The sequence below is a fragment of the Lemur catta genome, chromosome 26 (genome assembly GCF_020740605.2).
Source record: "Lemur catta isolate mLemCat1 chromosome 26, mLemCat1.pri, whole genome shotgun sequence".
NCBI classification, from domain to species: domain Eukaryota; kingdom Metazoa; phylum Chordata; class Mammalia; order Primates; family Lemuridae; genus Lemur; species Lemur catta.
The window spans coordinates 2,159,868-2,184,738 of record NC_059153.1 but is presented as its reverse complement, the minus strand read 5'-3'; the positions used below and the strand labels follow the sequence as shown (position 1 = coordinate 2,184,738).

The 24,871-nt window shown below is 40.2% G+C and overlaps 1 protein-coding gene across 2 annotated transcripts in view; it reads right to left on the bottom strand.

Annotated features, from left to right (window-relative positions):
* COL25A1 (collagen type XXV alpha 1 chain) overlaps nt 1-21,446 on the bottom strand; it is a 337,352-nt gene extending 315,906 nt beyond the window's left edge. The window contains exons 1-2 of one of the 2 annotated variants that reach the window (XM_045537459.1): nt 20,799-21,446; nt 19,636-19,705 (exon numbers count right to left, since the gene is read on the bottom strand). In XM_045537459.1, the coding sequence (XP_045393415.1) occupies nt 19,636-19,705; nt 20,799-21,095 (367 nt within the window). In that variant the 5' untranslated portion in view covers nt 21,096-21,446. The remainder of the gene's footprint in view (nt 1-19,635; nt 19,706-20,798) is intronic. The other variant, XM_045537458.1, reaches the window with a different exon arrangement.
* Nucleotides 21,447-24,871: the final 3,425 nt, after the last annotated feature.

The following is a 24,871-nucleotide window of genomic DNA, read 5'->3' as shown; positions in this document are numbered from 1 at the left end:
GATAATAATCCCTCTGCACCAGTAGAAAACCCACCCTTATACTTAGAAAAAGAAGAGACCAACACCTACAGCGTGGGCAAAGAGCATTACCTCTGGGTCTCAGTTTCCTTATACGCAAATTGGGACAGCAATGTCTGCCAGATCTGCTGTCCAGGTTGCATAGGAATCAAATGAGATAACTAATGTGATCAATTACAAACTGTAAAAAATTAGTTAATTAAGGGATCTTGAAAAAGGCATTTCTTCTCTGTGTGGTAAGAAACAGTATTCCCTATAGACCTGAATCATCTTTCCTCAGAACTCATAGCACCGTCAGCACATTCACTTGAAAAATCAATCACCGATAGTGTTATGTTTCTTTATACATACACTATCCCATATTTTTCAAAGCATCTTTTATTTTCCTTTCAATCAAATATTCTATTTACCTTTTTGATTTAAAAAAATCTTGATAATCAAAAATTCAAAATCTACTTTTTTAATTCTCTAATTAAAGATGCCCCAATTTACTGTGTACAAATCAGTGTCATCTCAAATTTCTAAGACATATGCATTGGACATAACAAAAATAGACGAAAAAAAACATATTTAATAAGATTCGAATAAATCAACAGTTACTCTTCTTAGCTTTAGACTGGTTTACAGAGGAAGAAATCATTTCCTCAGATTAGTGAACAACTATGGAAAGCAGATTGACTTCCATATAATGAATGCATAATATAGATTCTTTCATCTAATATTTTATATTAATATTGTTGAATATCTGGGAAATATGCCAAAATATCCCAGGGAAAAGAGGCAGTCATTTAAAAATGCTAAAAAGTATCCCGTCAATTGATTTTTGTTAAGACAAATAATTTAAAAATTCATAGAAATATATAAAACTATCCTTTTTTAAAGTTAAACTAGGCACTTTAGACTCAAAAATATTAATAGGACAATTATATTTTATATATAACCAGAAAATGATTACTAAATTCAGTAAGTTAAACTGGCACAATGAATACTTAAGCAACCTGGGACAAAATATATGGTTACAATACTTACAAATTGTCTAGGGACATTTTATCATGAATCTTCTTACATAACACACAAATGATTGCCTTTATGAAAATTTTCAGTATGTGTTAGCACAGTAAAAACTACTGATTATATGTTGCCACAAATAATTGGGACCCAGAGTTGTCGGTTGCTGAACTTCCCTTTGACTGTGTTTCAAATATAAAATTAGTTTTTACACAGAATGTACATGTATACACAATGGCCCTCTTTATTAAGCCAGTGTTTTACTAAAACCCCTTTCTGTCACCTACAAAAGGGCAGTCTGAGCCTACCAACAAAACAGCTGAAAAGAACAGTAGCAACGAGTAAATGTCCCCCCCGCTGGGTCTATAAAAAGTGTCTGCTCCCCTCACCAAGGCGGCTGCACGTAGCAGGGCTGGGAAGCAAGTACCGGGTCTATTGTGTATTGTGTGTGATCTCAAGTGGAGAAAACCAGCTGTCCTTTTGCCCTGAAAAGGACCCCCCTGTGAGCCTCTTCTCATGGGTCCTTATAGTTTCCTTCAACCCTGACACTAAATGGGCTTTGAACTGACGGCTGTCTGTCACAAAAAGTTCATCTCAAGCCACTTTTCCCCAGAGGTTTCACAGGGTTTAGTTGGAGGTGACCAACCATGTCCTAACAAAAAGATTAGTGTGTCCAGGCACAAAGCGAGATAGAGATGTGAGTGACTCTCTTTGTGACATCTTGCCACACAGAATAGAGAACAGCGAACGTAGTCAGCTAGAGAATACGCAGAGGCGCCTGAGGGAGAAGGAAAGAGGCTTGGTGAGGGCATCTGTCTTCACTTGGAAATGAATGTCCTTTAATGCCAGCAGGCATGATTCTCCCGGAAACATGTCAGGATCCTGTCTCTGTCACTTTCTACAAGAAATATGCATAGAAACGACAATTTCTAGTCCACCATAGGCAAAATTAAGAAGAGAGTGCAGTGTTAGGTTTCTCTCTGTAAAGTGTTTTTAGAAGGCAATCGCTTGTTAGGGCTGTAGAATTATAACAGGCCCTAGAGGTTGTCTAGCCACCACCCTGATGGCAAAACGGCAAGAGCTTTTCTACAATGTCTTTACCAGAAAGTCATACGAGAATTTTCCTTCCTCTCAAGCTCCCTGCACCTCCTCTGCTCCTCAGTCCACTGGATAAACACTTACCCACTGTTCACTGTTAAGCTGAAAGGCCATCTCTTCTGCAAAGTCTTCCCTAGCTCCACATAGACTGCTCTCACAGAACTGATAACATTTAATTATTATTGCACACGTTCTTACTAGATAATAAGCCCTCAAGGGTAAACACTATGTCTTAACGTCTTTTTTCTTTTTTGTACACCTAACACAGCGCTTGACACATAGTAGGCACTTAATAACTATTTATAGTGTAATTCTTTTTTTTTTCCGGGGCAGGGGCAATCTTACAAAGCTGGGTTTCATTCAACTTGCTGAGCAAAAGAAAGCACCACTTTGAGGAAGTCTTAGCAGGATCTTCAAAAGGGTGCAAGAGGTTAGAGAAGGGAACGTTCAGGGTTTTAGGGGCTGGTGTTCGTCATGGAGCAGCTTCAGGATGGAAGTTATAAGTGTGGTCTAGGCAGGACTTGGTCTACACTGTAATTCTTGAATTCTTCCAATGGTGGTGAGCCACTACATCAAAAGGAAACCATTTTTAAACAACCTTGTTAGAGGGGAAAATAACTTCTTTATTTTCAACGAAGATTTGCTCCCTGCTAACTTCCACCCCTGGATCCAAGGTCTGCCCTGTAGTGAAAACCGCCCACCACTCAGCGGAAGACCCGCTGGAAGACAACCACCATGCTTTCCTTAACATCACTACCGCCACCTCTAGCTCTTGCCCTTTTCAAGCTAAATGTTCCCATTTTCTTTTCCTATTATTCTTACAAGACACATTTTAGATGCTTTCGTCTCCACTGCCCTCCTCTAGAACTATTCTATTAAAAGGTTGTAACCATTTCCTTTAAAACTAAACAAAACGTCACATGCATGATTCAAACTGTGCATCACACAGTAGAACCACTACTACATTCCTCCAGGAATGATACTGATTTGAATACAGCAATAATTATTCCCCCTTAGCCTTCTCCTAGGTGTTCCTCCATCCTTGCTCCTGGAAGGGATGACTGAAAACGTCAATGGAATTAGGACCTCTCTTTTCTCAATGTATTCATATTTAACCAGAGAGGAACCCATGTATACAGTCCATCATCATCACACATTCATACTAATTTAGAGCTTTTGTTAAAAGCCCAAGATTACAAGCAGTTGTTTCAAGTAATTAGCCTGGCTGAAAGACAGAAGGAAGGAGTAGGAACAGTCTTAATTGAGTTCTTCAGATTTGAAACAGAATTTTTTATTTAACTTTCCTCTTCTGAAAGTATCTAGCAACTAATTTGGATTTGTCCTATATGTAAATATCAGAACAATGTCCCAAGAGAACCAGTGTTTTCATATACTTCAAACAACAAATAAGACTCTTTGTTGAAAATATTAACACATAGATCACAGGAAAATTTCACTCAATAGTAAATACCTTGGGAATCTTTCAGAGAACTTAGATTATATCACATTTCCATGTATCCATTTCTGATTGTATAGTCCAACATTTGAGTTTTCTGATCCAATTAATGCATTTTATTATTATTATGTTACACCATGTTTGCCTGTGAATATTATTTCTCATTTCTAGAACTGCAAAATGTGCTATTATTTTAATGAGCTTGAGCTGAATCAGCACATCAGTTCTGGTCACCTCTCCGCAGCATAGTAACAGAACTTGATCTATATAATTTCAAACCCAGTATAATCTCCTTGTCTGACAGCATGCAACTATGTAGCTTTATAAATGTACAATGATTGTATCCTCTGTCTAGCACTCATATTTCTTATATGTTGGTATAATAAAATAAGAAATATTTGGCAGTTTTATCAAAAAAAAGGGCTAGATGACTTATACTATTAATTTTTATTGAATTTAGTCCTATAATTCTTTGGGAAATGTTTTACATGATTTTCCTCTGAAAGTTATATTTGTAGAGCTGAAGAGCCATTTACCAGCTCCTAGGGTATTCTGAAGAACTAAATATACTACCAAATATATGAGAAATGCATATCTTATGAAAATTTACAACATGCTACACTGAGTACTCAGGTCTGACTAATTGTGGGAAGTGGTCTTCCATTAATGATACAGTTAAAATAAGAATACTGACCCCATTGCACCCCTTCTAGTTTTGATTCTGTTTATGAAGAATTTGAGAACTTAGACATGACATTCACTTCCTTTAAGGGACTCTTTCGGCAAATGATTTCTTAAGAAAGCATCTTAGCCCATTCAGCTTGCTCTAACAAAAACATCATACGTTGGGTAGCTTACAAAATTCATTCAATGAAATTCTATACAGTTACTAAAACAACAGAGAATGAGACAGCATAACCTATAAAATATTCTTGCCAAAAATGTTTAACCTGAATTTATCAAGTTTAGAGGAAACACAAAAAATGGAGGAGAAGTGAAATAACACCATACATAAACAAATAGATAAATTGAGAACATGGAACATTTTAACAAATACAATACATAAACCTTGAATAGATCTTGGTTTGGGAAAAAAAGTTATCTATAAAGACACTGAAAAGACAACTGGAGAAACTTAAACATATATGGGATATTAGATGACGGTAGGAAATTTTTTCCTAGGTATGATTACAGTATTGTGGTTATATCTTTATTCTTAGAAAATTCATGCTGAAATATTTAGTGGTGAAGTATCATAATCTCTACAACTTACATGCAAATGGTTCAACAAAACACACACAGATAGCTATAGACACATATAGATATAAACATATAGATAAAGAAAGCACATATAGGAAAATGTTAGACTTAGGTATTAAATAGGAAAAGCAATTAATTGGGAGAGTATAAAAAAACATTTTACAATATTCTCTGCAAGAGAATAAGCTTCAGTTTTAACCAAAAACAGTGTACAAAGGGCTCTTCTAAATAAATATAGTTAACTACAAACTGTTACATACTAGTTAACCATTCACTAGTTTTCAAAGAATAAAATTACAATGAAAACTAAAACTTATCAGGGCACTGCTTAATTTTTCTTTGATTATTTAGGATGCAATCAAGCAATCAGAATACAGAGGTTGTTATAAATTGACTTGAGGTCATTCTCTGAAAATTGCTTCTTTGAACAAATTCCAACATCAGCTTCCTATAGTTTTAAAAATTCTTTCTTTTCCAAAAAAAAATAAAGAAAGAAAACCCAGATTCCAAATGAACAAGGTATTCTAGGGAGGGAAGAACAGTTATTTTGAGATTTTAGGCTCCTTTTTAATTAAACAGCATTCTAATTTTGCAAGGAAGGACTAGCACTTTGCCTCTCAAACTGTTTTTACGATGTTCAGGTGATCAGATAGATGGTCCCTTCTAGAAGGCACCTGAATATGATCTGGTTGTGACCTGAAGAAACAACTTCAATGGTTATTTGAATACTAATTATCTACTCAAAACCATAGTTTACGTGAAGGAAGCTCAATGGCATTCAAGAACAGCAAAAGTCACTTCCAAGTTCTTAAATATTTATTGAATGGTTATTAATCTGGTTATTTCCAAGATAACTAGTTTAAAAGAGTGTCCCCATCTATTTAATAAGGAGTGATGCTAAAGCAAAGAGAACTATAGAGGGTGTTTTCTTTTTAAGACTATAGTTTTATTTTAGAGCAATATATGCATATTTGCTGGTTACTTTACAAAACTTTCTTCCTTAAAAACACTCCACTCCCTAGAACAGTGACTTTTTTCTAAGTCACAGTCAAATGTGCCATCGTTAATATAGTCATAAATTCTCCTAGCTGATCCTAAGGGTATGTCAATATGCCATCCTGCAGGCAGCAGAAAACCAACCTAATGGAGAAACTGATGATTCACATCGTTAAATTATATTTTTGCTTCAAGTTTGCTTTTAAAGCTAGTTCATCTCTCAGTGAAATCGTTTTTTTAATACGAACACTAAAGTTCATACTAAGCAATTCTTCAGCTACTCCAAAATATACAGTAGAATGTTGATGGATTTCTGGCTGGGTTTTAAAATCCAGCTCCCCAAAGAGTAAGAACAACAGAAACCAAAGTTCCTGCAAAGCCTTCAGGACAAAACTTCAAGAATAATGATTGTAATGAAAATACTCTTTTGAACTTAGAAGACTACAATATTTTTTCCCTCTACAGCACCAAAATTGAGCCAGTAGCAAAAGTGGAAAAGAACTAAAAGGTGTTGCATATAAATGAGAACAAAACAATGAGAAAACCAACGCAAAGACTGAGCCCACCAAAACATCACTGATTTCTGGTAAAGAGTAAAAAGATGAACAGACTTTAGAAGGAATTCTGAGAAGAGTTCATTTAACTACAGAATCAAGAACTGGTCTTAAGTATCCTTAATATCATTAATGGTTTTCTTAAATATCACTTGCTAATCTTTTATACCATGGTTATACCACCCACTTTTGAGAGTTCACTACGATGTCAGTGGGTTTGCCGGAAGATCAGCACTTTCATTCCCTTTCCAATGTGCAACTTGGCTGTACGCATCATGGGCTGTGCAAATGTTCATTAACATTTGAATCATCAGTTCCACTTATAGGTAATTATCAGCAATGTACACAAACATATATATCAGATTATTCGCTGCAAAGTTCTTTATGAAAACATTGAAAATAATCCAAATGTACAAAAAGAAATTGTTAAATTGTGGGAAATTCACATGAATATCATACAGAAATTTAGCAAGGCTTTATAGTGAGTGTCTACTACGTTTATAAGAAACTATTTTTTCTACCTTTATAAGAAGAAACATCTTTTTAAGTTTGCTGTGTTCTAGGTATGTCTTTGGATTCTTGAGAACATTCATTTAAGCTACATATTATTAGGTTACTTGATTCAGACTCCACATAAAAGGCTTTGATAAAACTTAAATATTTATTGTACCTAATTCTGATTAGTTATTATTTAGATTCTACTACTATTGCTCTATCCATAGTGGAGCACTGAAAATCATATCTTTAAGGAAAGAAAAATATTACAATATTCTTAATGAACATAAGAATGGGCCATATACTGTGAAATTTGTCACAAAGAAAATGGCATTAACTGGGACAAATAATTGTATTGAAAAAGAAGAAACTTATATAAAATATAAGTTACTTCATTTTTCTCCAAAAGTGAAGGTAGCTATAGGTAGCTGCTATAGCTGAGTTAGGCAGCTGAACTAAAGGCTAAAGTTCAGCCTTTAGATCGGACGAAATATTATCCAAAGACTTGCTGTGTTTGGCAAAGTACTTTCAAAAATCACTTAAATGCTTTTAGGTAGGTCTTACACTCCAATCTGAGGGCAGGTTAGCCTCGTCTGACAAACCACACACATTTATGGTACTTGCCTGACGTTTAGAGTTTGCCTTTCTGGCTTTAGGCTTTCGTCCTACCTGGAGAAACCCCATTTGCACTAGGTTTTGTTCTCCTTCTTCTCTTCCATCTCCTTCTTTCTAGAAACTCATCAAGCTCTACGTACACAAATTGGGAAACACGTTCTTTATCAACCTTGGACTATCTCCGCTAAAGTTTTACAAACCTCCAAAATCCTTCCTGTAGATGGCTAGGGTGGAAAACAGTTATCAACCCACGGAACAGCTTACTCTTAGCCATATTATTTTATCTAAAAGGAAAAAAAGTGTTCTATGGCCACAAATGTTTGGAAAGCATGACATATTACAGTTTCCATTTTGGAGATTCACACTACACAAATCCTACAGTAAACAAATCTGCTAGTTGAGAACCACTCTTTTAAGTATGGATATTTGCCATTGCTGTTTGCTCAGTCATGCTGTTGGACCGAATCATAAGCACATCTATTGCCCAGGAAAGGTCTAGAAACTTTGGGACCTAAGGCTGATGAAGCCCCAAATTCGATGCCAACAGTAATCCAGGTAAAGTGTCATCAATGGAATGGAAGCAAAATAGAGTTTATATTCACGCTAGAGAAGGGGAGGGAGGATAAGAGTGGCCCGACCAGAATGAGGGGTCTCGTTTAGGGCTATGGAAGATACTCTATTTTTGCAGTGTCATAGATACATGGCTACATCCCAAAGACAATCCTGTCCACTCTGTTTGCCAACAACGAAACCCATTAGGGCAATGCTGTTCATTGAGGGCTTGTTTGTTGTGTTTACTCTTGATTTTTAGGAATCCAATGAACATCATTAATCTCATCACATCCTATAAATGCAAAAACAATGTGAATGTTTAAAATGCTAGTGGCATATGATTCCAATTAAACAAAAGTGGTGACATAATAAATTGAAAATGGTAAGAAAAATGATGTATGATGCACATATGCAGGGGATCCATGTGACTGATTATAAAATTCCTCTGTCAGATTTCTTCTTGAGGATTGATGATGGAAACAAGGGTTTTCTGCTCCAAAAAATGAAGGCTTAAAAGAATAAAACATATCCTGAGTCTAATGTGTCATGAGCTCACACATAGAGAACAGAAAGTACACCTCAGGCCTCTCAATTCAAGGACACTTTTTGCTAAAAAAAAAAAAAAAAAAAAATTGAACTTTTTTTTAATATTCCAAAAATGGTAACATACATTTTACCATCAACACATAGCATTCCTCACACAGAACTTGATTAGAGAACCAACCCAAGATTCAGAAAAGTATCCTTAGAAGTATCCTTAGAAGTAGCTGAAATTTAGAATGTTAAATAACTTTGCACAGAAGGAAACTATATACAAGAACATAAAAGCCCTGGTTTCTTTATGGATGTAATTTCTCAATGCAATAGTTTTTCTTTTATTAAAAACTTCCAGATGCTTAACATGTATAATAGTACTAAGTCACACTGTCAGGCTTGCTGCTTAAACTCCTGTGAAACTGTCAGCAGATCTGTAGAGTTTAGGAGGTAAATTTAGGGGACAGTGTATTTGGCTAAATTTCTTCTTTGTAGTTTACAATAGCTTTGGTTGGCATAAATGATCTTTCCGGCCTTTATTACTCTGTCAACTTTCCTATCCTTACTGATAATTGTTTTCTCTCAGAAGGCAAAGTCTAGTTAAAAAAAAAAAAAAGTCATTTTCTCTTCCAGACTTCCTTGAAGTCCATACTTTGAGACTGTGTATTAAAGAAGAAAAAATTGCTCACCAAAGCTTGATAACTTGTACAATTCCTGTCATTCTACTAGGTGTCCTGCAAGCAATTGAGGAAGGTGTTTCACTTGGCCAAACCACTGTCCACACTAGCTACTCATGCAGTAAGCAAATAGCATTGCTGATGACAGCGGACGTTCATTTCAGCGGGAGGTAGCGTACTGGTTTCAAATTTTCTTTCGTAATACTTGTCACCGTGTGGTTGTAGCCAGATTTACACTTTCTCTGTGAAATGTATTGTATATTTCATTCACCATTGGCTAAAATATTGTTAATTCCTAGAGACTTTTCCATTATTTAAACATAGATGTACAATTCATGTATTCTCATTGTGCTGTCAATTTAAATTTCAATGTAACAGCATTTTTACATACAACCAAAAGTTAAATCAAGTAAGAAAGTCTCAAAGACCTAAGAAGCATCTTTAATAACTTTCTCACAATATAGATTTTCTATAAATAATACAATTTGGGGGGAGAGTTATTTTTCACATACTACCTTGTGAACTAAGTAGTAACTATTAGTCAAAAAACCAACTGCTTTAAATAAATAAATAAAAAAGCAACGGAAGCCAGGCAGGGTGGCTCACACCTGTAATCCCAGCACTATGGGAGGCTGAGACAGAAGGACTGCTTGAGGCCAGGAGTTCAAGACCAGCCTGGGCAACATAACAAGAAATCGTCTCCACAAAAAAATCTTAAAAATTATCCAAGCATGGTGGTGCATGCCTGTAGTTCCAGCTACTTGGGAGGCTGAGGCAAGAGGATCCCTTGAGTCCAGGAGTTCAAAGTTACAGTGAGCTATGATCATGTCACTGCACTCCAGCCTGAACAATGGAGCGAGACTCTGTCTTTAAAAAAAAAAAAAAAAAGAAAGCAAGCAATGGATTGCTGTAACTTGGTGATAAAATCCCATATGAATATCTGGAATTATATAATTAGCCAAAACATAAAGGAAAAAACTGAAAGACACAGAAAATTGTCATTAAAAAAACAAGAACAATACTATGACCTGAAAGCTTAAAAATATAAATGACTTTTTTAAAAAGGATGCAGTGAGATGCTGACTGTCTAATGAACGGCATGCTCAGTTACACAGTGTATTTCCCCGGCTTTCCAGCTCTGCTATTATTACATCACCTTCTTTGCTAGCATACTACATACACCCCATGAAAGAGACAGTATTACATTAATAGCCATTTCTGGATTCCATTAATTTTAATAAATAATATTACCACCATCATTTCTAGTAATGCTTCTGGTACAGAATTTTGCAGACAAGTTCTGTGTTGAAAAGCGTAAGTTATCTCTAGACATAGCAGCTTGGATGACACTGGAGATTGGACTTTCAGTAATTTTCTGACAGTGTCCTATAGAGTCCTAAGGTTCTTTGGAGACGCCTCAGGGAAAGGGTTGGGCAGCAGAAGGAAAGGGCATGTAGGGTTTTGACCTCTGTCCCCTCTAACTTCCCGGGTCTATCAGTATTGCTAACATTGTATTCGATTTCATATGCTGGGGTTTCTCATAAAATTTCGTTTTTTAAAAAGGTTCAGCCTCCTTAGGAAATGTTATAAAACCCCTGCACTAATTGACCTCCAAGATCTGTATTAGCTTTAACATGCTATGGCTTACAAAGTTCTCAGAGAAAATGTTTAAAAGGCATGGGGTGAGAATATTAGTGTATGGAAGGAGATGGACCACAATAAAAGTCCTCTACCAAGCCGAGCTGTCAGATCTTCATTATAATTACCATGAACTTTCATAGAGAACCTTCTACAGAGAGCTCTACAATAAGCCCTAGAGATACACAGATACAAACTGGAGCCCCTGCCAAGGAGCTCATAGATGAGATTGGTAGAATGGGACTCTCGACCCATTCTTTAGGAAGTAGGATACAGTTATACCATGAGACCCATTACCAGTTACCACGTCCGGATCTGCCCATGAAGGTCCTGTGATCCTTGGTCCACTTGACCCACTTGACTCCCAACCTGGTTGATAACCATCCTCAGAAAAGTAGTGATTTAAGAAACTCATTTCCATCTGAACTTTGTCTACTCTGACCTTGTGCCCTAATTCATTCAGTAAAAAAAAAAAAAACGAAAAAAAAACAGGTTTTTAGTATTCCAAAGTTCACTTAGAAGCCCTAGAACTAGCCAGAATTTCTGGCATGACTTTAAAAGGTTGGTTTTTGTATGTGGTTTGTGGAAATCACTTTTATCTTATGATCATATCATACATACATAGATATATATATATATCTCTTTAAAATGCTGGCTACAGTCTGGAGCCCCCGAGACCACAAACTGGAGTTTCATAATTCCTGGAAGGGTAATACAAACAACTTACCTTTGATAGCTCCCAGAACTGACCTAAGACAGGAATGTTGAGTAAGAAAGGTATCAATTTTCCTGGCATATTTAATTATAGCATTTTAAAGATCAGAAATGGGAGTATAATATAGAGCTATAATGCAGAACTCCTCTGGCTCCCTAACTATATTCCAGAAGTATGTAACAATAAGAACTATAAAATACCAGGCTTTCTAAGTATGATGGTAGAGGGAGAGGATTCTGAGAGGTTAGAGGATATGGATGGCTTTTTCTTCCCATCTTTTATGCTTTTTACATGGGAACTCTTAGATAAAGAAAGGAAAAAATAGATTTTACCTCTGCCCCAACCGGCTACTTCTATTAGACATATTCTGACTCTCAACATAACCATAATGGACAAATTACAGCTGGCTACAACTCACACAATTTACACAGCCACTTAGCCTAAATGTGAAAATTGTATTTAAGAATGTCCTGACCACATTTCAAACACAGGAATAAAAACTTTGTGTACATAGTCTGGGACACTAGAGCTCCTAAAATCTAAATTATTAATGTCCAAATGAACAGATACAATTTTGGCATTTCTGGCAAATAAGGCCTACATCTACTAAACATGCCTTTATAGCAAAAAGACAGACTGAACAAAAAGACTAAGGAACACAATATGAGGAAAAATAAAGAATGCATTTCAACTATCATGTGGCAACTGAAGTTGAAATTGAGACCCCCAGATGAAATGATGTCAAAAGCATGATGGTGATTCCAAATGATTCTTACAGGATTCTGCGAAATTACAAAATGTCTGCATAAAATCCCTAACTGGTAAACTCAATTACACTCAGGCCATTTATTCTAGTTATTGGAATACCAGCCTAAAGTTATTATGTTTGCATTTATCTACTAAATGAACTTTTTAACTAATATAAACGTGAAATTTACTAGATTTTTAAAAATATCTTAAGGCTCTAGTCTTCAAATACAGGTGGAAGAAATTATTTTCTTTCTCCAGGAATGTTGCCATTGCAAACAAAGTCAAGTGATAGAAGTCAGCTAGGGATTTAACTGGGAAGGAGCTGGCAGAAGAAAGCCCCACCATTTAGCTCAGTTCCGCCTCCTTGTGGTCACAGAGGGGAGGCACCTGCCACCTGGTGGCATTTCCTCAAGGAATCCTATCATTTAAATGACTTACAAATACTCATTTGGAGAAATACACGATGCCAGTGAAAAGTGCTCAGTTTTATGCAGTGAAAAGGGAACACGTACCACTGTTGGTGAGAATGTAAATTAGCAGAACCTCTATGGAGATCAGCATGGAGATTTCTCAAAGAACTAAAAGTAGATCCACTATTTCATTCGGCAATCTCACTACTAGGTATCTACCCAAAGGACGAGAAGTCATTGTATCAAAAAGATCCCTGCACTCATATGTTTATCACGGCACAATTCACAATCGTAAAGATCCGGAATCAACCTAAGTGCACATCAGCTGATGAGCAGATTAACAAAATGTGGTACATGTATACTTGGAGTACTAGTCAGTGATAAGAAAGAATGAAATGATGTTTTTTCCAGAAACTTGGATGAAACTGGAGGTCATAATCCTAAGTGAAGTAACTTAGGAACAGAAAAATAAATGCCACATGTTCTCACAAAGTAGAAGCTAAACTATGGCTACGCAAGGGCACACAGAGGGTATAATGGACATCAGAGACTCACAAAGGAGGAAAGTGGGAGGTCAGGGGATAAAAAATTACCTGTGAGGTACAATGTACACTACTTGGGTAATGGGTACACTGAACACCCAGACTTCACCACTATACAATATATACATGTAATGGAATTCGACTTATACCCCCTAAATCTACTAAAAAAATTGTTAAAGTGTTCAATTTTAATTTGTAAGTGATTTCCACTTCTGCATCTTGCTTTTCTGCATTTCATCCTTTTTAAAAGTCAGTTTTGAAATACTGCTTCTTAATTGCAAGATTTCTGAACAAATCCCCAATGAAGCAGTAAGTATGTCTAATAAGTAGTAATTCTATGTCTAAGAATTGAGTACACAGGCATGCCATAGTCATTTTGAACACAAACGGGGGGGGGGGGGACTGTTAAATGTCATGGTGCGTTAAACCACTGCATGGAACTTCACCACACTGGCAAACCAGGGAGGGTGGGGATGCTTCTATGTTTAGCTGTCACACACTAGACTACAGCCTGCAGCCCAGACTGACTCATACATTGTTTTCACATTCTCAGCTTCCATCAAACCACCAAGTAATGTTTATAAAGTGGTAGGATGGAATAAAAATGTTTTTTCATGATAGGTTTTGGACGGTTTCCACTCAAGATAACATAGATTGATGTTATTTGGGTAAGTGTCTAGTGAGGCTCCCCCTCTAGCAGGAAATGCCCCCTCCCCAGCAGGCTGCAAAGCAGTCCTGATTCTGGCATGTTTCCCCACCAGCTCTCCGTTTTCCCAATTCTGTTGATGGGAGGTTGCCCTTCTCCATTCCTCGCCCTAATCCTGACATCCAGACACTGTTTTCGTTAATGCCATGTAGTTGATTTTGCACAATTACAAAGCAATCAGAAGCTCCGTGGGATGTTATGACCCTGAGAGTCTACTTGTACCTACACATAATTCAAATGAGCTAGAAGAAATTAAGCTCTATGTAGAAACTATATCCTTCTCTTAAATAATTTCCAGATCAAGGAAAAGCAGAATTAATTACTAAGGTAAGAAAGAGAAAAGAGTATTTGAAGAATTAGCTTCATAATAACTTACAGGCAGGAAAAGCAAAAGAGAAGTTAAGAAACAAGAACATTGCTTCAAGAGGCAATTTGTCCTCAGTCCTTTGGGTGACAGGGAATCTTGCCAGCTGTCACTACTGGACCAACTAAAAGTGTGACACCCAAACTGCTGTACTCATCAGGATTGAAACAATTTAACATGAATGCTTGAAGGCACCCGGATGTCACATTGTATTGTTTGGCCTTATAAGAAGAGGGGAATGCCTGTTATTCTCATTTAAATAATACTAATAGCGTTTTAATTTGCTTTCTTTCTGCAAACTGTTTCTGACTATTCTTTCCCTAAAGTAATTGAAAATCTGCACATTATTGTTCCCTTACTTAGTGCACTCCTCAAATTCATTGTGCAATGTGTTAGAAAAATGTACAGCATAAGTGAAAAACCGTGTTAGTAAGAAGTACAAGTTTTATACGATAAAGTAAATTTATGTTAACAAGATAATTGAAAGGTTCTTATACAAAGGGTATACAACTGTAAAGCTACAGTTAACATTTATTTCCACCCCAAAAATGAGAAGATGCCACAAAGTCAGTCCCCAGGGGATATAGCATTCACATTTATGAATCGGAGGTACTTTTTTGCTTGCCTACATTTATTCTTATTTTGTACACAATTATTTTCATAGACTTATAGGGACCTCAGAAGTTATCTTAATACACCTTTTTTACCTCTAGCTAAACTCTCCAAGCAGATGACTAGTTGTGCTACATTTAATGATTATCACTGAGTATACAGTAACTGGGTCCAGTGCTACCGCTCAGTGTCTCAGACAGGTTTCTCCTCTTATTCAACCTAAATCTTTCCAAGAGAAAAGCAGAAGAGTAAATCATTGTCATCCTATCTACAACAACACTTTATGTATTAAAAGTTACCTCTTTGTTTCAGTTGGGGTATCAGTATAGGTATACTAGGTATCAGTGTACCTTTATCTGCCCATAAATTCTTGGAAAGCCAAAAGCAAATGAGGCTCTGCAAATCAGCTCTTTTTCCATTGCTAGACCTTTATTTTCCATCAAAAGCCAGATTTTCTCCTATTGTGAATGTCTACAACAGAATTGTACTTTTCTCTTTTTTTTCCCAGAGAAAAGAAAAAGAATCCCTAGTATTTACAAAAATGGAAGATTTCGGTCATGTGCTCCAAAGCACACTATACTTTTTCACAGTTGCACTTATCACACCTGCGAATTCACATCACTTTTAAATAAACGTCTGTAGTCCTCTCTGAAATATAAGCTCCATGAGGGCAGATACCAAGTCTGTCTTGTTCTCTGGCACTTTCCTAGTATCTAGTGTTTGGCATTCAACCTGGAGAATTGACTTGTGCCCTTCAAAATCATTCTTGTCCAGCACTCCCATTTTAGAGGTATGAAAATAGACTCTGTAAAACCCATTCTTGAAAAGGACTTGCCCCAAATCATACAATGTGTTAATGACAAAGCCAGGATTACAACTCTGGATTCTTTATTTCCCATTTACATTCTCCATCCATTACACCACACAGGTTCTTATATCTAATACCCTGGGCAAGCAACACTACTGATGAGTAAGATACACAAATCTTTGTGACCTAAACATCTTTTGGTTGGCTGCCTGGCTCCCAGTGTTCTTTATAAGTTGGAACATAGAAACCTTCCCATAAATATGGCTGGTTTATGCATACTTTATGTAGGATTCCAAGAAAAGAACCCAAAACAGAACTCTACAGCCATAGCAAAGAGCCAATTAAATCTCTCAAGTGAGAGTCGAATTTTACAGAGGCCAAGCCACAGATGCCAGCTGAATTTCCATGGCTCAGCTGCTGCTAAATCAAATATTCTGCTAAACACAGCTTCAATTTGTATGGGCTTTTTAAATTATTATTTTGGGGTTTCTTTAAAGCAAATATTTTAGAAAATAGAGCTTCTCTTTAGTGCATGAAAAAACTAAATGGGAATTTTTAGGGGTTACAGAGATGATCTAAAACTGAATCGTGGTGACGGCTGCCCAACTCTATAAATTTATTTTAAAAATATTAAAAAGAGTAAACATTACAAATAATAGTATAATAAAGCTGCTAAAATAAGTCTGAAAGTGAGTCATATAGTTAAACTACTTCTTTTTGTAAACACCTGGTATTAAAACTCTAAAGATATTCTTTAATACCCCCATACTTTAAGCCCAGGTCCTACCCATTTCAATCATGGTTTACCTAAAAGGTCAAAAGTTTTCCTTGCAATTTTGGTAAAAACAATCTTTGAGACTGATATAAACATCTATAAAGAACCAGTCTTCGTTGATATAGCACCAAGAAATATTGACTAGTATGAAGAATTTGCATGAATAATCTATAGATATATTTGTTTAATTAAGTGTAGTGTTCTAGTCCAAAACTTGCCGTTAATTAGCCATGGAGTTGTAAGCAAATTATACAACATCTCCAGATCTCAGCTTTCCCCCCTATTTCATGTGTCTCTGTAGACCAGACTAAAGTTAAGTAGTATACGGTACAGTAAAAAGAATAGTAATTGCTATCATCTAATGAATGGCTAGCCACTAATATGCCAGGCTGTTTAGGTAAATTATCACCCTATGAGGAAGGTATTATTCGCCATTTTTTGCAGATAAGGAAATTGGAACATGGAGAAGTTTATTAGTTTGACCAATGTCACAAAGTTATTCCATAGCAGATCCAAGATTCCAATCTAGAATTACCCAGCTCCAAAACCTGTACTCATTCTCTATTCCTCATTAGACTTTGGACTTTTGATCCTGTCAGATGTGGGCAGGAATCTCAACCTTGCCTTTACTAGATTAACTTAATTACATTTTCTGAGTCCTAATTTCCTCATCTGTAAAATGAGATTACTAACACTTAACTCTCTGGGTTTTTGTGAAAATTAAATAAGAGAGTGCATCCCCTACAATTAGAAGTCATTCAAGAAATAGCCTTTGTCATGTCTCACCCACAGAAGTTCCTTCCTGTGCATTTAAAAAAAAAATCTACAAATTCTTTGATTAACTTACAGCCTACCTGGATAAACCTCACTGGGACTGAGTTCTGTCGAAAGCAATTAGAGTGATCACAAACAACATAGCATTACTTCTTTGCTATCAGTCCTTGGCTCTGTGACTGAAACTGTCATCAAGAGTGTCAACTTCAAGGGGTGGGCATCTGTCCACAGGAACTGAGCTGAGGTCACAGGCTTGTCTCACTCTGCCCAACAAACAGATGTCTGGGTGACAACTCTTAGTCACTGCAAGCCAGGGTTAGAGCCAAACCAGGTGGGAAGTGCTATATCTCCTGATTAATCCTCTTGGCCAGCCCATTCATTCCCTAAGACAATACCTCACTGAGCATAATTCAAAATAACTAGCTTTTCCCAGGATACTATTTTCAACACAATGCCTTTATTTGGATAATATCTGATTATTCCACAGGCAAAAGGGACTGTTTCTATAACAGTGGTTTGACAGCAAGAAACCCGCTTGGTTCACACCTTCAGATGTTTACCTTGCAAGTAGCCAGGTAAAAACTTAGGTAATGTAGAGCTCTAGTGGTGGGAAGGAAGTAAAGCAACTATTAGTGAGAGCCAATAAAAAAGCCAAGCAAATCACCATTCATTATTAAATCAACATGCTAAGATGAAAAATGTTCCAAAATAATCTTCTAAGATTATTAATATAAGGTAAATTCTAAATGTAATAGCTTTCTTACAGATTACAAGTTAGACTTCGATAACTAACCTATGTGAAACATCATGAAGCAATTGTATCTTCTCGAAAAACAGAACTCAGTGTTGCTGTTGTCACTTTATTTTTTAGCAAGTTTACTAAGGATCGTATTAATTAAGCACTAGTTATTTTTCACACAGCTAGAAAGAATGCTATATACAAAAAAATGCTAGACTCTAAGTGGTATGATCAGTGTAGTCCTGTACCACCTGTCCTGGGAATTTAAATAATTCCCCCAGGCTGATGAGGTGGCTGTGAATTAATTCCTGCACTAGAAAAGTGCCTTCCTTGAATATCTGACTTCTGAGGTCTTTCCCAACTTAAAACAACTAAGAATGAAGTCTACAATGTCAAACATTAACTCTTTGTTTTTCTGGTACCTAAAGTGTATGTCTTCTCAGTCAAAAGGGCTTCATGTAAAAATACAGCTCCATTATGGTCAACAATGTAACAGAATATAAATACTAACATTTATATAAGGTACAACCTGGAGTTGACATTTAAAATTTCTAAACATGGTGCCTGGTTTAGCTGTGTCAAAACAAGTTATCATGAAGGGAAAAAAAAATCTCAGAATATGAAAAAAATACAGAAACTAGCTTGGTCCTGAATATTAAAGAAAATGAACAGACTCACTTCCGTGAGATGATGAAAGAAACTACAATGTTCATAATGCATTAACAATGTTTATCTGTTTTCCAACGGCCATATTCCAACGGCTTCTAAATTGTCAAGTCTGTGGATGACTACCAAGCCTCAGGGGTCTTCCTTCCTGGGAAGGAAGATTTAATGATCACCCAGGGAACTTTACTCATGATGTTCCTCTTCTCCATCCTTCTACTAACATGCTGTCCTTAACACAGTTCCCTGAATTTGCACAGAAAAAAAGGTAGAAATATGAGCCTTTTCTAAAAAGTCATTGAGAACGCAATAGTCTATAATGGGAAGCTCAAGTAAAGAACTAATTTCCCTTCAATTCTTACCTTTAACTATAGGATTGGATACAGAATCTTTTTCATAGAATAGAAAATGAGCAGGAAAGGAAGTGAAGGTGCCTTACTAACATAATTGTATGCCAAAGGGAACCAAAACAAACAAACAAACAAAAAAATCCTGCACTACTGCAGTATTGGCCACGAGGGAATTCAGAATCTAACAGTTCTACAGTCCATTTCACCAGACATTAAAATAATGTAATAAACTGGAAGAATATTTTTCAATCTGTGAATTCAAAGAAGTTTGTACATCATCTTGCGTGTATTTTCCTTGGTGATTATCTCTCCTTTGCTTTTCCATAACACACAGTGGTACGCTGCTTAAAATAATATTTAGGGCTTTATTTGCCATCCTTTTCACTGAGACATGTTGATTTTATTAAAGCAAGTTGGGTCTGCATTCTTTCTTTACTATTATTATAGAGAGAGTTGACAGACACAGGACCTTTGTTTTAAAGTGCTCTGCTCTGGAGGAAACCTTGTTAAATAAGTTCCATTTTACCTGCTGGGCAGTTACACTCTGAAGGTGCTTCTCTTGCGATTCTTATTTTAGCCATATGGTCATAGGATTTCTGTAGGAAAAGAAGAGGTATTAACAATCATCAGTAGCATTATAGAGAAATGGAGTCTTTAGGGACTCTGGCCATATGCTCGATTTACCAGCATTTGATAGCCCGCGTAACTAATATTTACATGTCTACTTGGATTTTGGTCAAAATGTGACTGTTCCCAAACACAGCTTCTAAAACAAGAAAATGACCATTGACATGGTATCAAGATTGCTGGGTTTGTATAACATCTTTCTCCATTCCCCAACTATCACCACTCTCGCCCTCAGCTCAAGCACACGCAGTCAATGCATAAAGCCGGCACTAACATGTTGCGGTTAGTATAAAACTGCAACAGCCAACATTGCACACATGAAGGTCAACAGTCAATATTTTATACAGGGAGGTTACCTGCTTTATCACGCTGTGCCGCAACCACTGACAAACAGCCTCCCTGTTGGAAGAACAAGTGCCAGAAAACCCCCTAACTCTAGTCTAAAGGTGCCCTTAAACATAACATAAATTCCTTTCAACTCTCCACGCTAACGAGTCTGCATTCATAAACATCCCGGGCCCTGCATCCTTTACCAAAAAACAAAGCTACTTAAAAAAAAAAAAAATCAAACTGTTAATATGAAAATATTCAATGTGGGAAACTACTGATTTTTAAAGAATACATGGTGTTATTTCACTTTTAAGGCTGATTACCTTTTACATATCAATAACACCTACGGCTCTAACCTTCTTATATGTAACACATGAAAGATACGTTGTGTCTGCAAGAAATATTCTCCACACAATTGGTTTTGGCTCATTTGCAACTTCAGAAAACTAAAAGGACTTAAAATACCCCATTGCCATTCTCGCCACCCTTCCCCCTTTTAGACGTTTATATGCGTTTAGCATGCAGACACTCAGGGAGAGGGAGGGACGATGACAGAGCCGGGGATGGCACTACCGAGGCATGTGCATACAGGAATATATGCCACGGTCCCACAGTCCGTGCAGATTGTCACCCAGGGGCCCCCCGAGCGTGCACTCAGTAAGGGGAGGGCACCCACGGACCCGCGCCCGTGCACCACGTTACCCACGTGCAGGACAGCCCGGCCTTGCACACCTGAGCCAGAAGTCGCTCCACTCTCTCCTGCACCATGGCCTGGAGCTGATCCACGGCATCCGGCAGCGCACGAAGGGAAGGGGCCCCTTTGGCGGATTCCAGAGCAGCGATCCTGGCCTGCAGGTCGTTGGTTTTCACCCCCAGGTAGAGACAGGACATCAAGGCCACCACCGCCAGGAGGGCCGCCAGGACGGCGCACGGGGTCGCGGTCCGGGCACAGCGCTGCCCGGCGGCGCTCGGGTCCTGGGATGCGGGATCCCGGGCCGCTCCCTTCCCCGCCTGCTTCGTCACCAGCATCTCGGCGGGGTCGGCGGGGTCGGCTTCGCTCCCACCCCCTACCGCCCCCGGCAATCGCGAAAGGGAAGGACAAGGACGGTCCCTCCGAAGTTCGGTCCCCGTGGCCGCGCCACTCGGCGGCGGGGACAGCCGGGGCGCGGGGACGGAGCCCGCTCTCCTCAGCGCCGAGAGCGGCGGGCGAGCGGCATCCTCCGCGCCCTCCTCCCCTCACAGCCGCGGGGACAGGTCCGCTCCGCCGGCGGCCGCGGGGGCGACGGGGCGACACCCGAAACGAAGCCCGCCCGGACGGCTCCGCCGGCCCCCCGAGGGCGGACGCCGCGTCCGGGGCGCCCGAGAGCGCGGCGCGGAGTCCCGGCGCTGCCCTCGCCACGGGGCACCGGACCTGTTGCGTCCGCTACTTTGCCTGACGCCACCTGGTCGGCGTCGCCTCACGCCGCCCGGTCCCCGACCTGGACGCAGCTCCAGGCAGAGAGGCTGAGGGAGCCCGCGGGGAGGCGGCGTCCCCGGGGGGAGAGAACAGAGCACACGCGACGCCCCCAGGCAGCCAACGCGAGCCGCGAGGCCGAAGTGTCTCCTCAGCGCCGCGAGCGCGAGCCTTAAATACCCTCCGGGATGCTCGCGTGCGCGCGCGCGCACGTGTGTGTGTGTGAGAGAGACGGTGTGAGCGCGCGCTCGGGCGCGACGTCCCGCCCCCGCCGACCCCGCCGGCGCCCGCGTCCGGCCGCAGCTCCCGGAGCACAGCGCCCCCTCGCGGGCAGGCAGCGCGGGCGTCCGCCTCGTGACGAGATCGCGTTCACCTGGGCCCGCGGGGGACCCTGAGGGGGCGGGGAGCCTGAGTGGGAGCGGAGCGGGAGGTCTGTTATTTGCATAATGTATGCAAATTGCCCGGAGCGGCCGCCGTGATTGGACAGGAGCGTGGCGGCCCCGCCCCCTGCGCGGAGTAACTTCAGCGTCCCCTCAGACGGGGCCCGCGGCTGGGGGCCGCCGCGCGGAAGGCGCTCTGTGGGCTTGTGCTGACCGAGCCGGCGCCGCCACCTCTGTATCCCGGTTAAAAATAAAGAAACGGCCTCCGGGAGGGAAGGGGCGAGGCAGAACGTTCTCTCTCTCCCGATCTTCCCTCAAAAGCGGCCGCCGGAGCTCCCCTCATGCCTCACTTTCCACACGCGCGACGCAGCGTGTGGCGCTGAGGGCCGAGGGGCGCGTCGCCACGTCGCGCTCTTCCCGCGGCCGCGCGGCGGAGGCTCCCGGGGGGGATGTTTTCCCGCCCGACGGGTCAGTCCCCTCCCGGGTCCGCGGTGCTGGTCCGCACCGGGGTGCTCATGCGTTTTCCTGATTCCCTGCTTTGCGGGATTGGAGAAGGGACTGTGGAGGTGAACGCGATCCCCGGGATCTACGAAAGGACCGAGGGATAAGGTCAAGTTTTCCCTCTTACCTGGCTGTCCCCAGGCCGGTCCCTCTGGATCCCATTACAAGATCTCTCATGGGATTTTTGAAACTTGGTGACAAGTGGCGTTTTACATCTCATTGACCGTGGGGGGGGGGGGGGAAGAAATCCCACCTCTAACTGCAGAGAGTCCCCGTCTCCTTGTCCCCGTAAGAAATGCCACATAGTGTTCCTGTCCTCGTCAGTCGTGGGTCGCCACTGTGAACGATCGACAAAATACTGCCGTGCTCTGACTCGTGCGACTGGGTGTCGCCAGGTGTGACACAGGGTGCGGCAGTGTCAACGTCCTAGGGGATGAAACTGACCCAGTTGTCAAAGGAAAACTCAGCGAGTTTTGTTAGGAAATCAGAACGGTGATTCCTGACCGTTGTCTTATGTAGTGGTTGTCAAAGGACGGTCCTGAGCGGTCACATCGGCATCCCCTGGGAACTTCGGCGTCATTCAGAGTCCCAGGTGCCACCCCCAGCTCTTCCGAATCAGAAACCGCTGCCACTGAAAGCAGAAACACGGCAATCTGTGCGACCCTTCCCAAAATATTGTCAAATACGTTTTCCCATTTCAATCTCATAACCTGGTGGATGCTAGTGAGGAATTATTTGTCCCTGTTTTAGACATAATTTTCAAGTCACATTCACTTGTGACCAAACATGCTTCCAATAAGAAGACCCAAGAAATGGGTACAGATGTTTTCATCTTTCTGATTTTCCGATCACCTCTCCATGTTGTTGCTCCTTGGGTCTCCGTCTTAAGCCATCTCTTCTAATTCTGTGTGCTGTGTCCAGGAGAGTCCCCAAAGGCCATCCTTACACTGATGAGTCGGAAATGCACGTTGCAAGCCCGCACCTCTCTGCTGAGCCGCAGACCCCTGTGGCCTGGTCGCCATGTCCATCTGGACATCCCACTGGCAGTTCCATCTTACCCTGCGACTTGCGTCCAACCTCTGCTCGTTTTCCTCTGTCTTCCCATCTTAGCAAATGGAGCTGCCGTCCATCCAGTGTCTCCAAGCAAAATTCCCAGTCATCGGCCTTGACTTTTCCCTTGGCTTTGTCTCCTCGTCTACCTAGACTTCCTCAGTACTTCCCATTGTCCTTAGGATGAAGATTGTGTGTCTTACGGGCCCCCCACCTCTCCCACCTGGTGTCTGCCTCACTGGTCATTCCTCCCCTCACACTCTCCACGCTGGCTTCTCTAAAGTATGGAGACAAAGAGAATAAAGAGAGTTTTTTACCCCCATAATAAGCTGAAAGAAAAAAAAAGAAAAAAAAAAAAGAGCATTTTTTTTTTTTTTTGGATGAGGCACCACTCTTAAAATTTCAGTAGAAAAGCATTTTCTGGTCTGACTGAAGCTGAAAATAGATTGCACATTGAATGTGGGTGATGCAATGTCCTTATAGCATGCTTTGTGGACTCTGGCCATGAGAAGGTACAGTGACAACTCGTGCAAGCTCTCACAACTATCAGATCTTAGTAGAGAGACAGAGTGGGAATTCTGTGGATTTGGAACCTTTATCCAGGGGATTAGATTTGCTTTATATCTTTGGTGGGCACAATACCTCAGGAATGTACCAGCCATTAGCACTAAGATTTCAAAACCCAGTAGATTCTCTGCGTCAAGCGCCGAGAATGCATGGATCAACAGAGCTCTGGGGGTTTGAACTCATGTTGTTCTTTAGATTGATCAGAGCACAGTTGTTATTTTGGTTCCTATGGGGAGGATTCAAAAAAGGTAAAAATAGCACTAAAAATGCTATAATCCCTCTGACTCCAGTTTGCCTCAGACTAATATCAATAGTGGTAAAAGGTAAGCAACTGATTGTAAATAGGCATGTGGTGGGAAGGATAGTGGACCCCCAAATATGTCCATGTCCTAATCTCCAAGACCAGTGAGTATGTTACCTTGCGTGACAAAGCAGATTTACAGATATGGTGAAGTTAAGGATCATGAGATGGGGAGATTTTCTTCAATTACGTGGGTGGGCCCAATGTGACCACAAGAGTCCTTGTAAGAGGGAGGCAGGGTCTCAGAGTGAGAGGAGATGTGACAGTAGAAGCAGACATCAGAGTGATGCGAGTGCTGGCTTTGCAGATGGAACAGGTTCACAAGCCAAGGAATATAAGCTGCTTCTAGAAGCTGGAAAAAGTGAGAACCGAGTTCCCCCCTAGAGCCTTCCGAAGGAGCCCCGCAGCCCCGCCCACTCCGTGATTTTAGGACTTCTGACCATCAGAACTGTAAGTTTGTGTTGTTTCAAGCCACTAATTTGTGATAATTTGTTACAACAGCCAAAGAAATCAATCTTCATCTGCTGCAGCATCGTAAGTGACATTGGAAACA